Genomic DNA, 22,597 nt, shown 5'->3' on the forward strand with positions numbered 1-22,597 from the left:
CCAAAATATGCAATTTTTAATAACCTGACAACAGTATCGTAACTATATCCCTTCTTATTAAGTCTATTTGAAGGTTTTGTTAGTTTCTGAGGTGAATACTGATATTTTTGTGCTTTATAAAGAATACTTCCATAAAAAAATGGATGTGAAATACCGAAGAAGTCTGCATGTTGAGCTATATTTACGAATGATGTCCTTATACCGATGATAAAATTTAGTAAATGTTTTGACTAGTTTGTGATATCGAAAACCCTGGTGTAATAATTTTTCAGTAATACATAAATTTCTCTAATTAAAATCTTCAACATTGTTACATACACGAGCGAATCGTACACATTGATATATATAAACACCGTAAGATGGTGACAAGGGAACGTCACCATCTAAACATGGATAATTAACGATAGGAAATGAAAAATCATCTTTTTTATCATATATTTTAGTATTACTCTTTCCGTTAATGATATATATATATATATATCAAGATCGAGGAAAGGGCAGGGGTCATTGTTAGTATTAGCTTAATTTAAAGTAAGTTCGACAGGATAAATGTCTTTAGTATACATACTGAAGTCGTCATTTTGGATAGCCAAAATATCATCCAAATATCTTAAAGTATTATTAACTTTGTGTATCAGATGTTGTTTCGATTGGTCTTTGCTGATTTTTGTCAAACATTGTAACTCATAGCAATACAAAAAAGGTCCGCAATAATTGGTGCACAGCAAGTCTCTATTGGAATTCCGATAGCCTAATGATATACGGAATCTCCAAAGCGAACAAAATGTTATCTAGTAAAAAATTCAAGGGCAGATATAGTATCAAAGCATGTCCAATTGACACTGTTTTTATGTTTGTTTATTGCTTCTAAAAACTGACCTAAAAGAGTTTGAACATATATATTCACATTCTGACTTTTTAAATGCCTATTTAATTAGGTGTGTGATTTTTTTCTTAATGAGAATGTTAGGCAATGTGGTATATAGGGTAGATTCAAAATCACCAATATATCCATGCAATTGTTCAAATATTTCCAACGAGTTCTTGACATTCCGAAAGTAATTAAATCCACTTTTTTCGAAGGCCTTTTTTGAAAAATATCAGGTTTTTTATTGTACCAAGTGTACTGGTAAGAAGAATAGACAATTTAGTAGTGGAACAATGGCTTAAAGACGAAATGAATTTATATTTGTAAGGCGTTTTTGTACCTTCGGAAGCCAATACATAGTTGGGACTTTCATTTTATTTGGTTCTGCTTGTAAATTAAGGCAACAGTAGTATACCGCTGTTCAAACGCATAAATCCATGGACAAAAAACAAAATCGGGGTAACAAAGCGTAGCTAAAAGTTTATGTTTGTTACGGATGTCGTTTTCTGAATATAGAGCCAGTTGGAATGTTAGTGAATTGGTGATCTCTTTTTGCAGAACCTCAATCTAAAATTTACGTCAAACAATACTAATGTTTTTAACAGCTTTATCGGCCGGGACAAAAACAAATTCCTTGGCTATTTCTTTTAGTTTCTGTTTTATACGAGGAATAGGTTTATTGTGGTTATTGTTAAGAGTAAAATGTTCTTTGAAACGTTGAATACGTATATCAACTATGTTCATTACTGGATTACAATAATAGTCCAAATATATTTTGTCAGTGAGTCGTGGATGATATTACGACACTCATTCCAATTAAGAGGCCAAGTCAGTAAGCACTTAGCTTCATAAGGAATGTGATTTTTTTTAATTCACATAAAAACTATGCTAAACCATAGGAAATATAACCTAAAAAACATTTTTCCCCATATTTGTGAAAATATCGGACTTAAACTGTTTCCATAGTAACGAAGCTCAGATAGCATGCTATATAGTCTATAATTTTGGGAAAATCATCAAAAATATGGCATTTTAGCATGTCAAAACAACAAAGAAACTGTAGATAATATTTATTTTCAATAATTCCCATAAGGATATGATCAATTATAACAAATAACAATATGTCAGTTGTAACTTTATATATTATTTTGTAGTTGCTATGGTAACTTGAAGAAAACATGTGTTTTCGGTTAAAAATCAAGAAAAATGCGTTACAATTGTTCAAGTCCCCTGCTTAAAAACGCAACAGAGCTGAATTTTCTAAATCACATTTTTTTGAAGCAAATTAACTGTACTATCAACTTATCGAATAAAATTTGGTAGCCCATGATCTAAAAAAAAAAAAAATTTAACAAAAAATTTCCATTTTTTCGGTAATTTCACAAATTGATCAGGAAATATTTGGATACAATGTGATGACCAACAATATTTTTTTTATCATTTTAGTAAACATTTTAAATGGAAAACATAACAGGGTCAAAGAACAATATGATAAAAGTCATTTTCACAAGTAAAAAAGCCCATAGCAACCGAATTTACACCATAGCAACATTAAAAACTACCTTTGAACCAGGGCCTATGTTGCTTAAATTTTAATTTCTGGTCATGTTCAAATGTTTTATCATGTATCTAGAAAATATTTACAAGCAACACTGAATTACAACAATACTATAAAAAGAAGACCCAACAGCCCTATTAGCCATAACAAATATTCCATAGCAACATAATTGGTATTCAGTAAAAGAAGTTTTTTAGTAAAAAATCACATTTTTTTTCACATAGCAAGGTATGATAATTGTTTTAAAAAAAATATATACAGGCAATGTCAGAATTTAACATCTGCATTGAAAGCAGCAAAATGAAATACTAAGCAATATTTAAATTACCTTAATTAACAACAGGGTGAAGTTTTTGCTAAAATTTTCAATCTTTTAATGACACTTTGGAATTGTACCATTTTTTTATAATATTATTAAACAAGGTGTTTACTTTTAATCCTGTATTCCATTAACAGTAAACACAATCAATAACAACCTGCACATCTTTCTTCAACACGGTTAGCTGTGAAAGTCTATACTTTATCAATCATTGTCAGCACAGAAGGTAAACATTATCTCAATTAACTTTTTTGATATTCACAAAACCAAGCTAAAATTTACATACACAAGATTGTACCACTTTCTTTTAAAAAAATCAAGACAAAATAAGCCATGGCATGTGTTCACTGCACAAAAATGTATCTGTTTTACCTCAACCAGCTTGATGACACATCAAATTGCATAAAAACCTTAAAATTGCATCATCAGATGATACTATATAATATCATCAGTTTTACATCAATTGGGACTTAATGTTGTTTCTGCTTAGTTCATTCACAATTTATGTAAATGGTTTAGATCTTCAAACTCATGTCTATTGTTGAAGGCTGTATGTTTCCGTTTTTGTATTAGTGGGAGTGAATTAGCTTTATATTAAATATATTTAAGGGCAGGAATTTGTTTTACAGGTAGTTGATCAGGTTTTTGGTCAAATCATCATCTAATTATTCAACTGAATATTTTCTAAAATTGCAATTTTAACCTCAGTGATAATTACATCAGATATTTGTTAAATATCTCTCCATGAAGTAGTGAAATAATTCTATATAGGTCTATTGTTGGTTAAATATATATATATAAGGGTATGATTTTTTAATATTCAAAATACATGTATAGGAAAAGGCTGTGGTACTGGATATTTTGATGTCAGATCTAGAGCTTTTCACAAAAAAGATGAAAGTTTCAAATCAAATATTTGCTACTTGATGTTTAACAAACACCAAACAAACTACAGTACCATTTTTAAGCATTTATAGAGAAGATTTTTTTTCATTTAAACTACATCAATCAGATCAGAGGTATTGAAAAAAGACCAAAAATTGTTAAATGTTTACTGTACAGTATTTGCTAATACAGTAAGCTGAGACATCTCCGTTCTTGAATCTTCTGCTATCATATCACAATCATCATAAACAGTATTTGATGCTTGTCTTTTTTTTAGTGAAAGCCTGCTAAAAAAACTAGCAATTTGAGAAGGAGAAAGAAAGTGTTCAAGTTGAAATTTCCGGATGCCCTTACTGTTCTTTACATGTCTCATCTCTTTTGCCACATCATCTGGGTCACACTTATATCCAGTAGATTCACCAAACTGAAATTTCTCTGTCATGTATTCTATTTGCTCTTTTGAAAATCTCTTTACCTCTCGCTTATTCTTTAATGCCCATCCTTTCTTTAATGTAGATTCTGCTTGTAATGCATGTGTTGTACCAGAATGAAGTACTTTTTCAGCAGAACTTTTGCTTTCCATTAAAGAAGCATGCGTGATTTGTGTACGCTCCTTTATATTCAAATTATTCTTAGGGTAGGTATGTTTACCTCTGTCAAGGTGGTTACATAATTGTCCATATTTTAAAAATGTTGAAATGCAACCGTCTTCAGGACATGTAAATACATTGCTACAAATGTTGTCTTCTTCTTCGAGCTCTTCATTTCTAGTTACGGGTACTGGAATGCTTGTATTCAATGATGATTGAGTAATGGTTCTCCATATTACAGTACTTTCACATTTTTTAACAAGAGATGGAATTTCATTTAAGGATTTGGAAGAGAAAACTTTGCCAATGCCAATTTCGAATTGCTTCCAAGCTGTAATTTCATTGTTAGAGAAGAAAAAATTGTACAGAAAACTTATATTTTCAATCTTGGATGTTTTTGAACTTTTGATGGGACTAGGTGGCAATGCAACAACTACTTTAACATTTTTCATTGTTTTTTCTACAGCTGACTTGAATTCTATAGCTGTTATTACATTATTGCCTTCATTTACATATCTTCTTATGCATGCTTTGACATGGGCAGCCTTTCTGTCACAAATTGACTTTCCACCTTGTGGATCAGAAAAGTCCATCCTACTAACTGTTATATTGTATGGATTATCATTCAGAGCAGTGACTGACAATATGCCATATGATGAATGGTAACATCCAGCATTGTCCGATCTTAAATACAGAGTGTCAACATTGTTGTTGGTGGAATTGACATGATGTAGTAGGTCTTTCAATATAGCATTGGAAGTGACAGCATCTTGTGTAGCAGTATCGAAGATGTGAAGAACTGTCAAACTATTTTTTCCTTCTTTTTCTTGGAATGTTATAACACTAACATGCCAGGAAAGACCACGTTTGGCAAACCAATTCGACTGAGATTCTCTGAAAAATAAATTTACTTTGAAAAACAAAAAAATAACACAAACACAGGTGTTCAAGTTAAATATGTATGTTAAGGTGCCTTTAACAATTTAAAAAAAAATTGTGCTTGCATATTTATAGGTGGGGTTGAGCACACACAAAACTGTAAACCACATGTCCTGTCATATGTTTTTGTGCCTGTCCAAGAATGAGAACCTGTAATCCAGTGAACTAAGATTGGGTTGCTGTCTGCTATTTTTTCTCTTTTATTATGTGTACATGTTAGTTTTATCTGTTGCATTGTTTTGCATATTGTCAAACCAGCCCTTTTCTAGCTTACAATACATTATAGATTATGTCCATTGTTGAAGGCTGTAACCTTTATCTGTTTGCATCTTTGTCCTTTTGATCTAATTTGGATAGTATTTAATCACATCTCCCTACTTTTAAACAGAATGTGTGAAAAGTATTGATGTTCAAATGCAGAAACTAAAAATATAGACATACACAAAGGCTAGTCATTTTCTATTTACACAGAACACTATAAAATCTTTATGACCAACTCACATTTTTTGGTCAGATTGTAGATTGTATAATGAAACTTTATATGCATCTATAACTTGTTGGACTGATTATCTAAATATTGATGTAATTGTTACATAATATATGGCAATTATACTTGTAGAAGAAATGTGAAAATATAGTCTATTTCATGTGGCTAAAAAAGTATTTGCAAACAGGAAGTAGTTATATGACAGTTCCACATTTACAACTCTTCATTGTCAAGTTGCAGACCAAATATGAATTCATTTAAAATACATTTAATTTAATAAAACACACACATATATATATATATATATAAAACATGTATATACCTATACTGTAATGGAAGAAATTTCATTGCCCAGTCTCTTTCAATTAAAGCTTCATTTGGTTGCAATGTGTCTAAAACTTTCCCTCTTGCCCTGTCTTGGTTGACAGATCTCACAATGTGTTTCTTCCACTCTATAATAGTTTTAATACCCTGTAATTAAATAAATAAAAATGTGTCAAAGTCTCAAAATAGCCAGATTGCAAAATATGTGACTTATCAATGTAGAATGTTTACTATGTAACTGCAATTACATCAAAAATAAAAAAAGAAGAGTGGTATGATTGCCAATGAGACAACAACTAACCACAAAAGATCAAAATGACAAAAACATTAACAACTATAGGTCACCGTATGGCCTTCAACAATGAGCAAAGCCCATACCGTGTAGTCAGCTATAAGTTTTACAATTTACTAAAAAGTTACCTCTCAAATCTGGACAAATAAGAAAAAATCCTCAAACAATTCCTTAATATCAGGCAAACATTAATTTCATCATAAGTGCAATCTTCCTTTTAAGTTAAAATAAGGGATCTAGGTAGAAAACTCTAGTATATGGCTTCACAAAATTTGTACTCTCTTTCATAAATTTTGCTAAACAAAGTTCCAAACTCTTAATGAATGAAAAATCATTTAATGCTGCTATTCGATATTGTATGGGATTGGGATTATGATTAAAATTGTGTACATGATAGGGGCATGTGCAAAAGGCTTAAGTAGTTAGGGCTAAATAATTTTGAACATTTATCATGTTTTTTTGCTACATTTTTAAGTGTCTCCTAGTGCATGTAGTGTGTAGACACTGTCCAATATAAAAAAAAAACACAAAATAGTGCCCTATATAATGTTGAATAAATACCTGTACAATAATGTATTTTGTGTCATCTTGTTGTTCTTGGTTTGTATATGTTATGCTATCTGCAGCATCCTCTATCAATTTCAAAGTAGTGGTCAGAGCTTCACAGTCATTACAAGAAAGATGATGGGTATGAGTACATTTACTACAGAAACTGTTTTCTTCAGATGACAGGCCAAATCTGCCACAATGATCAGGAACTTCTGAGTCCAAACTAACATGTAACTGAAAAACAAAATATATACTGTAAGCTATACCTATAAAGATAGTAAAGCAGTACGAGACTGAAAGTTTTAAAAAAGCCTCACTGTTGAAGGACGTACAGTGACATACACATGATACAGTTGTAAATTTTGGTGTCAGTCTGTTTCTTGAGGAGAGTTGTCTCATTGGTAATCCTACCACATCTTCATTTTTATATTTCGTATGTATATACACAAATACAACAATTTCTTATATTTTGGTATGCACAAAGAAATATGATAAAAATATCAACCAGATTCTCAAATTATTTACTAAATAATTACTGACAAATCATTAATTAGCTGAGTGTCATATTATTTGTTTTTATATGCTATGACATTGATTGAAACATACCAGTCCTTTATTTAAAGTAAAAGTTTGACTGCATTTAAAAATAAGTTACAATTATGACGTACATACATGTATATTCAACATTTGAACGAGATCCATCAAGAAATGAAGGTTATTAATACAAAAACCTATCTGGTCAAAACAAAATGGTTGAAGACAAGTGGTCTGACAGACAGGTCAAAATTATGTTGATGATAATCGGTATTTATTTTTACCAACCGTTACCCTTTTCTGAAACAATAGTGTAACATTACAAATAGAAAGGGTTCATAATATGGAAATACCTTGTAGTGCAGTTTTAAATACTGCTTCCCTTCCATGAGCTGATTGCTGATCTTTTCTGCCCATTCTTGTCCTTTACCTCCTTTTCCTAATGTCATAACCACACTTTTTAGGTTATCGAAAGCCTGGCTACCATCAGCAGCAAAATTGTCTAAACCTTTCATGGACTTTCTCACATTAGGCTCAATGGCTTCAAGCAGTCTCATGTAAGTCCTTTCAGATAGAATATCAGCGTTCTGGGTTTCTTCACAATACTTTAAATACAGTGTTACTGTTCTTGTACGTACACTATTTAGAATAATTTTAGGAACTTTGAGTGTAATACCAGATGAGATTTTATAAGTGCATTCTCCAAATGGTGAATCAGTCATTATAGCTGGTGAAAGTATGAACTCTAAAAAGTTTTCTATCTGTTGAATAGTAGCCTTTTCTCTAAATTGTTTTTTCTGTAAAACTGGCTTGCCAACACCAACAACCTCAGCATGTTTACGAGCAGCAGAAAATTTGTATCTTGATAAATCTGGAATATAGTCTTTGAGTTGATTGTAACTGTAATCTTGTACTAGAAGAGAGAGAATTTGTCTCTGTGTTCCCCAACTTGACATACTGCTATATGCTTTTGAAAATGACTCAAGAGTCTGATCTTTGCATGCATTAGATTCATATAGAACCTCCTCAAATAGTGATTCCTGTTGTGGAACCAATATACCAAGTACACTGTGCATTATTCTTTTTGCTTTCCTGACATAATCATTTTTTGTCCTCTCAGATGCAAGATCAAAGTCAACAGTTAACGTTTTTTTCACAGGACTTATATCTACTGTTTCCAGAAAAGAGTTCAGCGACATTTTCCTTTTTCTAGATGGACTTTCCTGTGAATCTTGCCACTCTGAATACTGAGATGACTGTGAATACACAGATTCTGATATGCAGTCATCGAAGCTGTCCATGCTAAGGCAGTCTGTTTGCATGTTTTCCTGAAACATAGATGTAAATTATTTAATTTCCAATTTCAAACGTATCAAATTCAAAAACATTTTAAGTCAAAATATCTGATAGAATTGAATATTAAACAAGAATGTGTCCATAGTACACGGATGCCCCACTCGCACTATCATTTTCTATGTTCAGTAGACCGTGAAATTAGGGTCAAAACTTTAATTTGGAATCAAAATTATAAAAATCATATCATAGGAAACATGTGTACTAAGTTTCAAGTTCATTGGACTTCAACTTCTTCAAAAACTACCTTGACCAAAAACTTTAACCTGAAGTAAATGAACTCACAGACGGACGAACGGACTCACAGATGGACGAACGGACGCACAGACGAACGGACGCACAAAGGAATGAACAGAGGCACAGACCAGAAATCATAATGCCCCTCTTCTATCGTAGGTGGGGCATCATAAAAACCCATACTTAGTGCCTTGCAAACCACTTTGATAATTGCATGTCCCATTAAAGATTAATCAAATAGTTTTGAAGCAGAGAATGTTATCACAACATACAATTTGCTTAAAATATGTGGTTTGTTTCAAATATATATGATAAACATGATTTAATGGTTACTTAGTTCAATAAACACTAGAAAACATTGAAAATGAATTATATCTTCATTTCATATGGTTGAATAGTAAGTAATTAGAGATTTTTTTTGGCATGTTTTTTATTTGAAGCCTTGTTATAAATATGATTGTAATCATTAATTTGATTTCATCTGTTATAAAAATAGAGCCTCTAAAGAGCCTGCATCACTCAACTAATTCTATGTGCATAATTAGTAATAGATTCTCTCTTGCAAACATTGCGACTAGAATAGAATTAATGACATCCATCTTTTATAGTTAGAAATAATTAACAGAGGACAACAAAGAAAGACAAGAACGGATAACGAACACCACAGACTAAATAAGCTTACTTGGCCTGTGGGTCAGGTGAGCGAAAAAAGTTATCAAATTATATAAACATGGACCATTTTTCAATAGCAATTTGTTACCAGCAAGACACAAGTCTAATTTTTCAACTATTGCTGCTTTCTGTATAAATCTCAATCATTTAGGAGACAACCAGGTGTATACAGTTGCAAGCAGTCTACCATCAAAATGGTTTATTATATATATAATTCCACCTTATGTAATAATGCTGTATTTTGATTGGATGAGAAACATGGTATTTTTCACCAATTTCTATGTATTGAGATTTTCTTTTCTCTGCCGAGTTATTTGCCATTAGGGAATTCCATGTGCCGGGGTATTTGCTAGCAAATACCATGGAAGATGGGAAATACCCTAGCAAATACCATGGCAGATGGGGAATACCATGTCTAAAAATAACTCAATGAATTATTTCTATTCTTATATGAAAAATTCATGGTCATTCTAAATATATGGTTCCAGATGAAATATTTAGAATAAAAATGAATCATTATTGAATTTGGACCAAATGACGTAAAAATTCCGGGAATGACGTCATAAATAAAACTCAAAAGAAACGAATTGTCAACCGGTCACATAAAACTGGAACCCACTTGTATTACATCTCACTAAAACTGATGAACAAAGTGTAGTAGTCAGCCGAGAACCAGCTTATTATCATAAAAAGGGAGATATGTATAGTCAGTGACTTTACATTAAAAAAAATATGATAAGAATGATTTTACGGTCAATGCAATTTGACTGCGCAAATACAACAGCTGCAGTGTATACAAAAATTATACATACAAGTTGAAATTTCGTATGATACCTGATTATAATAAACTTTCTGAGGTGGAACATTCGGTGGAATTAAACAATTATATCATGCTAACAAGGGGTATTTGCCAAAAATACTGGTTTCGAGGTAATCAAATTTCCCTCACCTAACGGCTCTGGAAATTTGTACCTCTCAACCGGTATTTTTGGCAAATACCCCTTGTAAGCATGATATATTTGTATACAATTATATAGACTACCAAAATGTGATTGAATATGATGACTATTACCTCATCAATCTGTAAAAATGCAGCTTTCTTTGCACCCTGGACTGTCTGTTTGCATTGTGTGACTTCACCAAAACCATCAATTTGTGAAATCTGTAAAAGAAAAATACCTTTACAACTATTTTATCATTTTATGAGTCCCCTACTGATGAAGAGTTGGTGACTTTAGGTTTGTCTGTCTATTTGTCTGACAAGTTTTTAACACTTTTATTCTTCATGCTTGAAGATAATGATTTGATATTTGGTATATATTTGTTTATCATGAGATCAAGTTTGAAATTTTGTTCCAGTCTGATGATTTTGTACAGACTTAAGTTCCTTTAACTTAGAAAATTTACTAAAATAATGAGTGATCTGCTCTTTTTATTACCCGGTATGGGACTTCTATTGCCATGCAATAGTCACAGCAATAGTCACATAATGGATGTTACCATATATATGGTCTATATGTATATGGTAATCCTCAGTTTTACAGAACATAATGTGTGTACCAAACATAAACTGTGGAATATAGACATAGAGTAACCTCTTAAGTTTCATGATTACAGGACTACAGAATGTATATATTATACTATTGTTCTTAAAACAATTGTTTAAAAGACTTGCCTCTTCTTTTGTTTCTTCCATTATAAATTCAGCATTTGTAGACTCAGAAACTTCAACATTGCAATTAATATTCATGCTACTTGAAGGCTGAAAAAGATAACAGAGTGAAAAAGATGAACACACACATTTATCTCATCTTTACAACTACCGGTATAAACTGACCATTCTTACTTATAGCTGACTAAACATATAGGTTTTCTCCTTTTTATTACAAACTTGGTAAATGGTCTAATTTGGTAGGTCATATTCATGAAAAGGGAAGGGTATGGAAGTTACAATATAAGTTGCATATCTAATATCATCTGTGAAACGGTTATTGAACTTTGGTTGATAGTTGTATCATTGGCAAACATACTGCATATTTTTATTTTCATTATGCCATATGCCTATGTAGGTGATATAGAAGGATAATAGAGAAACCAAAGATGGTCATTAACTGAAATGTCTTACAAAATGGTTTAATTATTAGAATAAATGTGAATACTAGTACATGTATATAATAAGGGGTGGGTAGATGAATCATTGTCCATTAATGTTCAAAGTCCATGGGAAAATATTACATGCATATCTAGACGAGAAGATGTTAGTGGATATTATTATGAATCCTGCTCTGAACTAAATCAACAAATGAAATTCAAATCTTATATAAGTAAATATGAATTTCCATACTTTAATAAATATTAGCTGCATGGCAGCTGAATTATAAATTACAGCTATTTTCCTAATACATGTAGAGCAAAACTTTGGTTAGCTCGCTTGCTTTGTTTGTATATTGTACAATCATATTAGGATATGATATTTACAGGTTAAACTTTGCCTATAAATACATTGTTATAAGATGTCAATCTTATCTACAAAGCTTGTATAAACAATTATACAAACAAAGCAAGCAAGCCAACCAAAGTTTTACTTTGCAAGCATTAGGAAATCAGCTGTAAAGGTTTTATCTTTTAAAAGCCCTATTGCAATAATGAGTTAAATGAACCTGTCAGTATAGAAAGTTTAAATATATATATATAGAAAGTTTAATATGCTTCAGTCAGTATCCCATTGTGTCAAACAATTGAAACATGTTCTATTATCACACGTATCTAGTAGGAAATTATATGAAGGAACAGACGGACAAATCTAATATAGGTGGCATAGTTACCAATGCAACCTGAATATCAATCTATGACTCCAGATAAACAGATTTATGTTGCTTCCAATAATCAAAAGTAGGCCAATATTTTTTGGGTGATTTCTACTTCAAAAGCAATAATGTCTTAACGGGAACTGATTTAAAGCAAAAGAGCACAGAACGTTAAATTATATTTTTAGGCAGTTAAGCTGCCTTATGCGAGCACCCTGGATTTGTGTGCTACTCAATGAACGCTGAAATACGTGCCATTGTAATCATCTAGCTGGCTACTATATTATTTATAACTTATTGGACAGTTTTTTCATACTTTTCATTCTGGATTACAAAAAATATGACCAGAAAAACCTTAAATGATCGTCGATTTTCCCAAAAGTTTTGAAGTTGCACATAGGAAGTAGAGCACATTAGGAATTCTCATGTAGTTTATTATCCCCCGAGCTTTAGGCTAAGGTGTCAAAGAACAAATGTATGAAAATATTTAATCGCCGAAAATCTCTAAAGACAAGTAGTTAAAATTTCCCAAATTGCAAAACTCGTAGGAATATTGTTTGTCGTCAATACGTAGTCAACTACGTATATAAGTTTAACTGATCACGCTGTTGGCGGCAATTTTGAATTAGAAGACGAAATTCGTATCTATTTAATTTGGACGCAGGGGTTCAAATTAGCGGTGGTCCGGGGTCTGTGACCTTCCACTTTTGCAGTCGGACTTTCTACTTAATTACTAGCTACGCCCGGAGGACCTTGAAACAAGGATTTGTATAGTGTATCACTATACAAATCCTTGCTTGAAAGAAAATAAAAAAATAACTTTGCAAACATTTTTACCAAAGTTTCCTAAAAAACGAACTCAAACTTATTTTCATAATTACTATTCATGACAGCGATGTTCAATTTGTTCAACCGCTAGCTTTATACAGAAAATCGCCGATAAATAATGTGTAAATCCGAGTCAAATCGAATCTCACTTTCTGTCAAAAACAACATTGTAAACAAAATGGCTGCCGCGAAATTACAATATCGGATCCGATTCCGGAAGCGGATAAGGGTAATCCCGGGTTTTGGGGCTATCAACTAAAAAAATCCAGAAAGGTGAAAAAATACAGCTATGCATGTTAAACAAATATAAACACTAGAATTGAAAACCCAAATTGTTTAAAAGAAAGAAAAAGCAGAAAATATTTTGTACACCAATTTTAATGTCAAAATCCAATAAAGTGACAGCTTATCTAACAATATATATGTTCCTGGTAACAGTGTAATTTTTTTTAATCAGTGATAAATGTTGGTAATGCATGTTAAATGCTTTTCAAGTTAAACATATAACTGCAATTTCAAGGGGTACTTTTTTCTTCTCAATTTTGATAGGTCAGTTAAAATAGTGGGAAGTTTCTTATATAAAAAAAAAGATGTGGTATGATTGCCAATGAGACAACCTGACAACTATCCACAAGAAACCAAAATGACCAAAACTTGGTAACGGTCGAGATCCCACCCCCTAAACAATATATATTCATGTATGGGACAATATAACAAATCATATGAAATATATAGGTGGAGTTCGTGGGGCCACTCTACCCCTTTCTGAGAATGGAGATATATAACATATAACTGCAATTTCAAGGGGTATTTTTTTCTTCTCAATTTTGATAGGTCAGTTGAAATAGTGGGAAGTTTCTTATATAAAAAAAAAGATGTGGTATGATTGCCAATGAGACAACTATCCACAAGAAATGGGACAATATAACAAATCATATGATATATAGGTGGAGTTCGTGGGGCCACTCTACCCCTTTCTGAGAATGGAGATATATAACATATAACTGCAATTTCAAGGGGTATTTTTTTCTTCTCAATTTTGATAGGTCAGTTAAAATAGTGGGAAGTTTCTTATATAAAAAAAAAAGAATTGCCTATTAGACAACTATCCACAAGAAACCAAAATGACCAAAACTTGGTAACGGTCGAGATCCAACCTAAACAATATATATTAATGTATAGGACAATATAACAAATCATATGAAATATAAGTGGAGTTCGTGGGCCACTCTACCCCTTTTTGAGAATTTATAACAGTCGAGATCCACAATCTTAAACAATATATATTTATGTATGGGACATTATTACAAATCAAATAAATTTAATAAGGGGGTCCCTATGGTCACTGTACACCTTCATGTTTGAGAACTTGGAAAAATTCGAGATCATCACCCCTTAACCATATATACTCATGTATAAGACTATATAACAAATCAAATGAAATATAGGGGAAGTCCCTGTGGTCACCCTACCCCTCATGTTTAAGAACTTTGAAACAGTTTGGATTCCCAACTCTAAATTAAATGAAATATAGGGGGAGTCCCTGCAGTCATCTGATTGAGAAATTGGAAACAGTCGAGATCCCCACCTTTAAATTAAACCATATATATTCATGTATGAGAACTGATCAAATGAAATATAGGGAGAGTCCTTAGGGTCACCCTACCCACTCCTGCTTGATACTTAAAAACAGATGAGATCCCCACCCCTAAACCATATATATTCATGTATTGGACAATATAACAAATCAAATGAAATATAGGGGACGTCACTGGGTCCCCACCCCTCTTTGAAAAAAGGATAACAGTCGAGATCCCCACCCATAAACCATATATATTCATGTATGGGACAATATAATAAATCAAATGAAAAATAGGGGTAGTCCCTTGGGTCATCCACACCCTCTTGTGTGTGTTTTGAGAACTTGTAAAAGATTTAGAAACGAACACCATATTTATTCCTGTTTTTCATTTCAAAAAGATTGAATGACATACAAGGTCAATCTCATAGGCGACACATATGCATATCACTTTGCTAGACCCTAACACCTGACATTTTATTCCAAACTTAGACATCATGGACTTGGGGTGAAGGTGGGAGTCATTTACATTTACTATGGACAGGTCAGTCAGACCTCACCATTGATCCCTGTAGTAGTAAACATTTGTCTGATTTGTGTCTCATAACTTTGGTACTGTAAAACACAAACTCAGTTTCCTTTCCAGGGAAGCAAGTCCACTCATACTTTTACAAGCTCGTACTAAAGTCAACTTGAACTACTAACAGTCAACTAATACGAACAATTACGCTCAACTAGAAGAACTGCAATTATTGCAAATTTGTACCACTACTGACTCACGAAAGACTCATGACCATTCGTGGTCATGTGCGTTGCTATTGAAAACCTTGATAAAATATGAATTATTTGCCTTAATGTTTAATTCATTAAATGAACATAAATGCACAATCATATATGAATGTTTAATGTTTATTCTTTTAAATCTTAAAAAAAAAAGTTGAAGCAACATTGACACAGTTTTCATAATTATGTTTGCCTTGGTTTTTGGTTAACTGCCTACAGTGCTTACAGCGCTTTGATTTTTTATAGGAATAGAACATACTGGTAAAAAAATTTTCATATCCTTGTTTTGACTTACATTTGGTTCAACTCTATTTTCCTTGTCTGTCATTCTTTGAACAAGTTCTTTTCTGCATCTGGAACACACCCCTGTAAAATTGAAAATTTAATTGTAGCAAGAAAGCATATTTCAAAACATTCATTTTCATTTAAAAAATAAGAATGATCATAGAGCTGATTCACTTCTCCTGGCTCCTTGGCCTAATTTGATTATAAATGATAGTACAAAAGGGGTGGTTCATTTTTTTTTATATGCATGTCCCAAGTTAGATAAATCGTTAGTAGTTTTTGCATGTTTTTTCTTTTATGTTCTTAAAATTTTTTCCTTTGGAGATTTTTTTTTGTACAACTTTTATAGACTTGGGATGATGTCTGACATATTGTTGAAATGTGTAATTTGATGAAGATTGTATGTTTACCTCTAGTCTAGATGTACATGTATGTGTTTACATTTTGTTATTGGGGGTCTGTCTAATTTAGCTGGGGTAGCTTATTGTGTTCAGTGATACAAGCTCTGATAACCAAATGTATGTCTGTATCAGGATCAAAATGACATGTACATCAGATTTTTTGTTCAAAGAGTCACATGCAGACTACCAAGTTATTGGTACTAGCTCACATGAACATTTGATTCATATATATGAGCTGGCAATTGGAACAGCAACAAAATACATGTAAGCATGCACAAACCTGATCCAATTCCAAGTAGGACATGGTGATATTTCTTGAGAAAAATAGACTGCTCCTTTGTGATAGTGCCTTTCAAGTTACTCTTACTGTTTGTACATTTCCATCCTATGGAACATAGTGTACTTGGTCTCCAACCAACACCAAGAGCAAACCTTTACAAATTGAAAAATTAAAAGGTAATAACTTACTAGAACAATAAATTCTATGTAAAAATCTCAACAAAAACAGCCAGGATATCGAGTCAGAAAAAATCTTGTTATAACTTCAGTACAGATTGTTCATTTGAGGGTAGATTGACTTTTTTTCTTCTAAGAACAACTTATTTTTTAGACTCAAATAAATACAATGATATAGTTACCCTAATCTTTATAGCACACCTCAATTTTTTTTATATATACATGGGGTCATTGCACAAATCCTATCAGGAATGTGGTAATTGACATTTTCAGCAGTTACAACTTTAGAAAAATAATCATAATTTGGATAGACAAGGGCTCAAGTTCTGGAAAGTTATTCTTATTTTTAGAATAAAAGTAGCCTAGGTACCTGTGTTTCGGGCATATAGTTAGCGTATCATCATCTTCCTCAAAAAGACCAGCTCTTATCTTCAATAATGAACTTTCACTGTCAATACTCCTACGACTTATTGAATATTTGTAAAGATGCGAGTCCACTGAATCTTTACAACATGTTAGGGGAAGAATTCTACTTGGCCAGGTCTTTTTATATTCAATTAAGCCACACTGCTGTACTGTTGAATTAACAAAACTGCAAACAAATTGAGACTCGCCTGTAAATACAAATACATGTATTAATATCATAATGTGAATGTATTTAAGAGAAGTTTAGTTAACAATGGTTAATACTAATTTGTTTTACACCTTTTAGCAAACTTTTATAGCAGACTTTACTATACATGTATTATAATACAGTATTGTCAAATGATTGTGTTTTGCTCATTGTTGAAGACAATATCAAGTGACTTTCATTTGATTAATTATACTCTATGTTATTTATACAAGCTGGTCTTATTGGCCATTATAATCACATTTATAATTGCTACCTACATTGTAGATGAAACAATTTAAGACTTTTTTCCCTTCATGAATAGAACAGGTAACTTATCAACTAGTTTATACTCATATAAGCAGCATGACTGCTGCAAATGTGGACCAGGATCTTCTTACCCTTCTGAAGCACCTAGTTTCACATCCAAATTTAGTGGGGTTAATGTGTTGCTCAGTCTTTAGTTTTCTATGTTACAATGCTTTTAATGTACTTATGTTTGTCTTTTTCTTTTTTAGCCATGGTTTATTTTCAACATATGAGTTTGAATTTCCCTTTTGTAACTTTTTCATCTCTTTTACTCTTGATCTATTGAATAATAATAATATTTGTATTTTAAACAGTAAGCTAAGGACATATTAGATAATTTGCATAAAAATAGAATGGCATGAACTATATTCTACTTTCAATAACAATGAAATTAGGGCATAAACCTTTATTTGGTAATACTAACAGTAGATGCATGTTTCATTATCATGATTATAATACATTATTCTGATAGGCTAACTGCACATCACATGTTATTCCTTAAGCAATTGCATTACACAATAAAACATATCAGTCATAATAACACAAGGTCCCACAATAAGGTCCACAGGTGAATTAAATAAAAAAAAAATTATATGACTTGTGGTTTCTTTATCCTAGCTAAAAAAAGTAATTATAAGAATTGAATGCTTCTTTTTGTAACTTCATAGGGTTGTAAAAGCTTTGACTGTGCCCAAATTTTTGGAATGAAGAGCTTACACGCTTCATACAAAATGTACTTCGGTCAACACTTTTACACCCTAATGAAGTTACAAAAAGAAGCATTCAATTCTTAAATAAATTTAAAATATTTCACACTATAATGATCATGTGTACTGTACTACAAGTCAACATGCACAACTTGGGGGTAAATTTACCTTTAACTAATAATCTTCAACCTGATATGGAACAGAGCATCTAACAATGAAAACATAATCACCATCATAGGCATAGTGTAAAAAAATAACCATTGTTTAAACATGTAAGTGAACCTCTAGCATATCAAGTCCAAATAGTTATGACGTCTGGCAAGGCTTTTTTAATTTTTTCTGGGAGTAGGAAGGCGTCCCAGAAAAAAATAGCCTTGCCAGACGTCATCATTATTTGGACTAGTCAACCTCTAAATATTTTTCGCCTAGTTGAGTTATTGGGTTGATGTTCTCCTTGACCTGGCATTTTCTAATATTTACATTATAGACCAAGAAGTTATAACAAGCATGAAGTCTTTAGTCTCAGCATGTGTCTCATATTATATTATAAACATATGTGCATGCAAAAATGGTAACCTGGTTGTTATTTTTAAGCCCTTTTATTTCATCATGTTCATAGGTATAGGAAGATATGGTGTGAGTGCAAAAGTCAGTCATTAGTTTAGAACTATCTTTTGAGAAACTTTTTTATTACCATGTTATAATATATACATGTTATACAGAATTTAAATGTAAATATGAAGTTTAAAGAAACTTACAGGCATTGTTTTCTGTCATGTTTAATAATGATTCCTCCTCCTGTTCCACATTATCATTACTTCAGAGTGTGAAAAACAAAACCGTCTGCTTGTCTGCTTGTTGACAATGACAATCTTGTCAACTTCCTGTGCATTTAGTTTATCTCTAGGCGAAGAGTTCAATCAGGGGAGATAATCATCTTCAATACAAGCACTTTTAGTACTATGTTCTGAATCAAATTTTGTCTTTTCTAGTTGCTGGCTACCAATTTTTATTTTTGAACTTATGAGTCCAAATCATTCATTTTGGAGTACATATTGAATATTTCCACAACTGTGTTGCGTTTTTGAGTTTTATCATTTCACAGAAGTCAAGAAAAATTCTGATTTCGAATAAAAAAAGGACCATTTTATCTAACTAACAACAAATTAACACATATTTTTGGGCTATAAATCACTATGAACACTTGAAAATGTCACATTCAATCAGCCTGAGCAATTTTTGTTTATATCTGTAATCTATATCAAAATAAAACACAATACTGTAACAATTCACATTTTTCAACAAAATTGTTTATCCGTTACCATGGAAACAGTGGATATACAACTTCAGTAACATGTATATGAATTACCAATCATGTATGCTACCATATATCAAAACATCAAAAGGAAATATTTTTTTTCACTTTCCGGTCATAATATGGACAATACTTGATAGTTACTGACACTGTCTCTTAATAATTTACGGGGGACGATATTTAGGTCCTTTACTGAGGAATTTTTTAACTCTCGGTCTTGAACGATGTTAAGATCTCCTGTCATAACATGGGAAATGGGTTCATAAATGTACTATAATTAAACACAAATTTCGGGTAGATTTCTTGTAAATATAACAAATAAGAGGGAGCTCAGTGTTATCAAAATATCCAGGAAATTTAGTCGATGCCACTGCTGGTAGACGTTTTGTATCACCAGGGTACATGTTTAACCAGCCAAGTAGTCAGCACTTCGGTGTTGACATGAATATCAATTATATGGTCATTTTCATAAATTTACTGTCTGCAAAAGAATAAATTATTCGAAATACTAAGGTTTTTCTTATCCCAGGCATGTATTACCTAAGCCCTATTTAGCACAACCTTTTTTGGAAGTCTCAATCCTTTTAAACTGTTTACTTGTTTGATTCTCTAACTTTTTGGATCAGAGCGTCATTGATGAGTCTTATGTAAACGAAACGCGCGTCTGTCGTAACAAATTATAGGCCTGATACCTTCGACAACTATGTTTTAACCTTAGATACATTTTAATAACAGCAGTGTAACAAACCAGAGGAGTCAAGATGGTTCAAATGATGAACCAACCAGATAGAGGTACTTTTATGAAACTCTGACACCATATGATGTGTTACAGGACAAATCTTTTAAACTCATTCATTATCAGGTTTATATACTGTCCAACAAACCTATTTTTTTCAATTTTACCTATTATATTAACGTGGGATATTTATGTCTTGTGGGTTTAAGTATAACCACATGCTATGGCTAATTTCTAACTCAATTATGTAGATAACTTATACATAAGAATTCAATTTGCAGGTATGCAAAACATATTTCTGTAACTGTGCATGCTTTAAGCAAGAAACATGGGGTATGAAAATAAATACAAGTATCATTAACTTGATAAAACGGAGGTGCTATGTATTTGGACATTTTTACCACGAACAAGCAAATCATTTGATATTTTTCTACACCTGTTATTAGGTATAATTCTATCCGTCTTTAGATTTGCAATGCATTTTTTTCCATAAAAAATGTAGAGTTAGGAGAACGAAAAAATACCCACACTCCTTTTGATTTAGATACCTTCATTGGTTGTTTCCTTTCAGGTTTTATTGAGGTTCGTTATGTTTATTCTTTGGTTTTGTATGTTGTGTTTTATGTACTGTTGCTTTTCTTTTTCGTTGTTGTCCGGTTTTATATAAAAAATGAGAATATGTGGTTACTTTAGAGTGGCATAGCAATATAAACATAAAAACATAAAGGTGGCATTAAGAGAGCACATAATAGCAACTATGGGTGAACGAATTTTCTGGTATTTCGGTCAAATAAACAAACGGAACTATTGTGTCTGACCTAAATCTGTTAAGACTATTTCAAATATACAACCGTATACTAGTATTAAATTCCCATTACGTATCAAGACTTGACAACTACTTAATAAATTGAATATTGTATAAGACTGCTATTGGCATTATAATGAGGGTAAATAATGCTTTGATAACGTTGATTATTTAATACCTTGGAACAAATTTCATTGAAAATTGGTATATTTCGGGTTGTTTTCCCCCATAGAAGACCCATCGATTTGATAGGAAAAAACATACACGTAATTAAGTAATACTAATCCCAGCGAATCTATATAAAGTTTGTGTTTTGTGTATATAAAATATAATTGACAAAATACCACTTCCTTTTGACTCTAGATGATCATGTTGGTAGTTGTTTTAATTTTTATATGAATTGTATTTGAGCAGCACTATAACAATAACACTATCAAACAAAAAAGCCATAGAATTTAGTCCTATGTTTAAGCTTTAACATACCGATCGACACACAAGGAAATCCCCTGAAGCGCCTCGATATTATCACCTGGTTTTTTTTTTAGTTAAACCAGATTTAATTGAAATAATTGTCAGTACCTGTGGAAGCTTAATTAAATCATTCACCTGTTTTGCTGATGAATTTGGTAAGTCATTGGTACATTTATCTGTCGTTTTCTTATGTTCTGTACTGAATTGTGTTTATTATAGCAATTTATAAATTCATATAGATCTTAAGAGTCAACTTACAACAAGTGTAACCGTCATTCTTTGACCGGAGAGTTATTTGGTTGCATAATTAATGCAGTAAACTATTTACATACTATTTTATTTTATTCTTTTTTTTTTTAAATCCGGCCTTTCGAGATAAATTCTTTTTCTAGTTGTGTCCAGTGATATAGAATTTTTACAACTTTATCGTCTCATTGTAATTGTGATTTTCACATCATTTATGTATTCATGCATATAGTAAGTCTACGGTTAGGTTTAATACGAACACAAAAGAGTCCGTGTCAGTTAAAATTGTCAACCTAATTTGTACGACAAAGGATGTAGAACAACAAATATATTTTATACAAAAGACAGTTATGAAAGAAATGAGGTAAATCTCTGATTTAAAGTAACTTGACGAGGAAACATTTAGTTTAAAACACACATTGTATCAGTGTTACAGATTTTACACATGCTTACTTGAAACTACGGTTGGTATTAGCTATTCAAAATCTGTTACCTGAAAAAATTTCCCCGTTATACAATTATAATTGAACGTAGTGTATTGTAATAAAGAGAAAGAAAACAAATATAAACAAATAGATCCAAATATCATTGAATGACAGACAATATGAATACAACGTTCTTATCATGTTTTCTTAATATGACCTATAAAGAC

The 22,597-nt window shown here is 31.8% G+C and overlaps 1 protein-coding gene across 1 annotated transcript; it reads right to left on the reverse strand.

The window, feature by feature from the left end:
• Positions 1-1,921: 1,921 nt before the first annotated feature.
• LOC143059781 (uncharacterized) lies at positions 1,922-19,844 on the reverse strand. The gene is made up of 10 exons (XM_076233344.1): positions 19,131-19,844; positions 17,117-17,360; positions 16,571-16,722; positions 15,900-15,970; positions 11,283-11,369; positions 10,680-10,769; positions 7,699-8,673; positions 6,824-7,045; positions 5,969-6,117; positions 1,922-5,114 (listed from the first exon to the last, which is right to left on the reverse strand). The coding sequence occupies exons 1-10, from the start codon at positions 19,147-19,149 to the stop codon at positions 3,797-3,799; spliced, it is 3,327 nt and encodes a 1,108-aa protein (XP_076089459.1). The 5' UTR covers positions 19,150-19,844; the 3' UTR covers positions 1,922-3,796.
• Between the last annotated feature and the right edge of the window lie 2,753 nt (positions 19,845-22,597).

This window comes from Mytilus galloprovincialis, chromosome 14 (assembly GCF_965363235.1).
Source record: "Mytilus galloprovincialis chromosome 14, xbMytGall1.hap1.1, whole genome shotgun sequence".
NCBI lineage: Eukaryota > Metazoa > Mollusca > Bivalvia > Mytilida > Mytilidae > Mytilus > Mytilus galloprovincialis.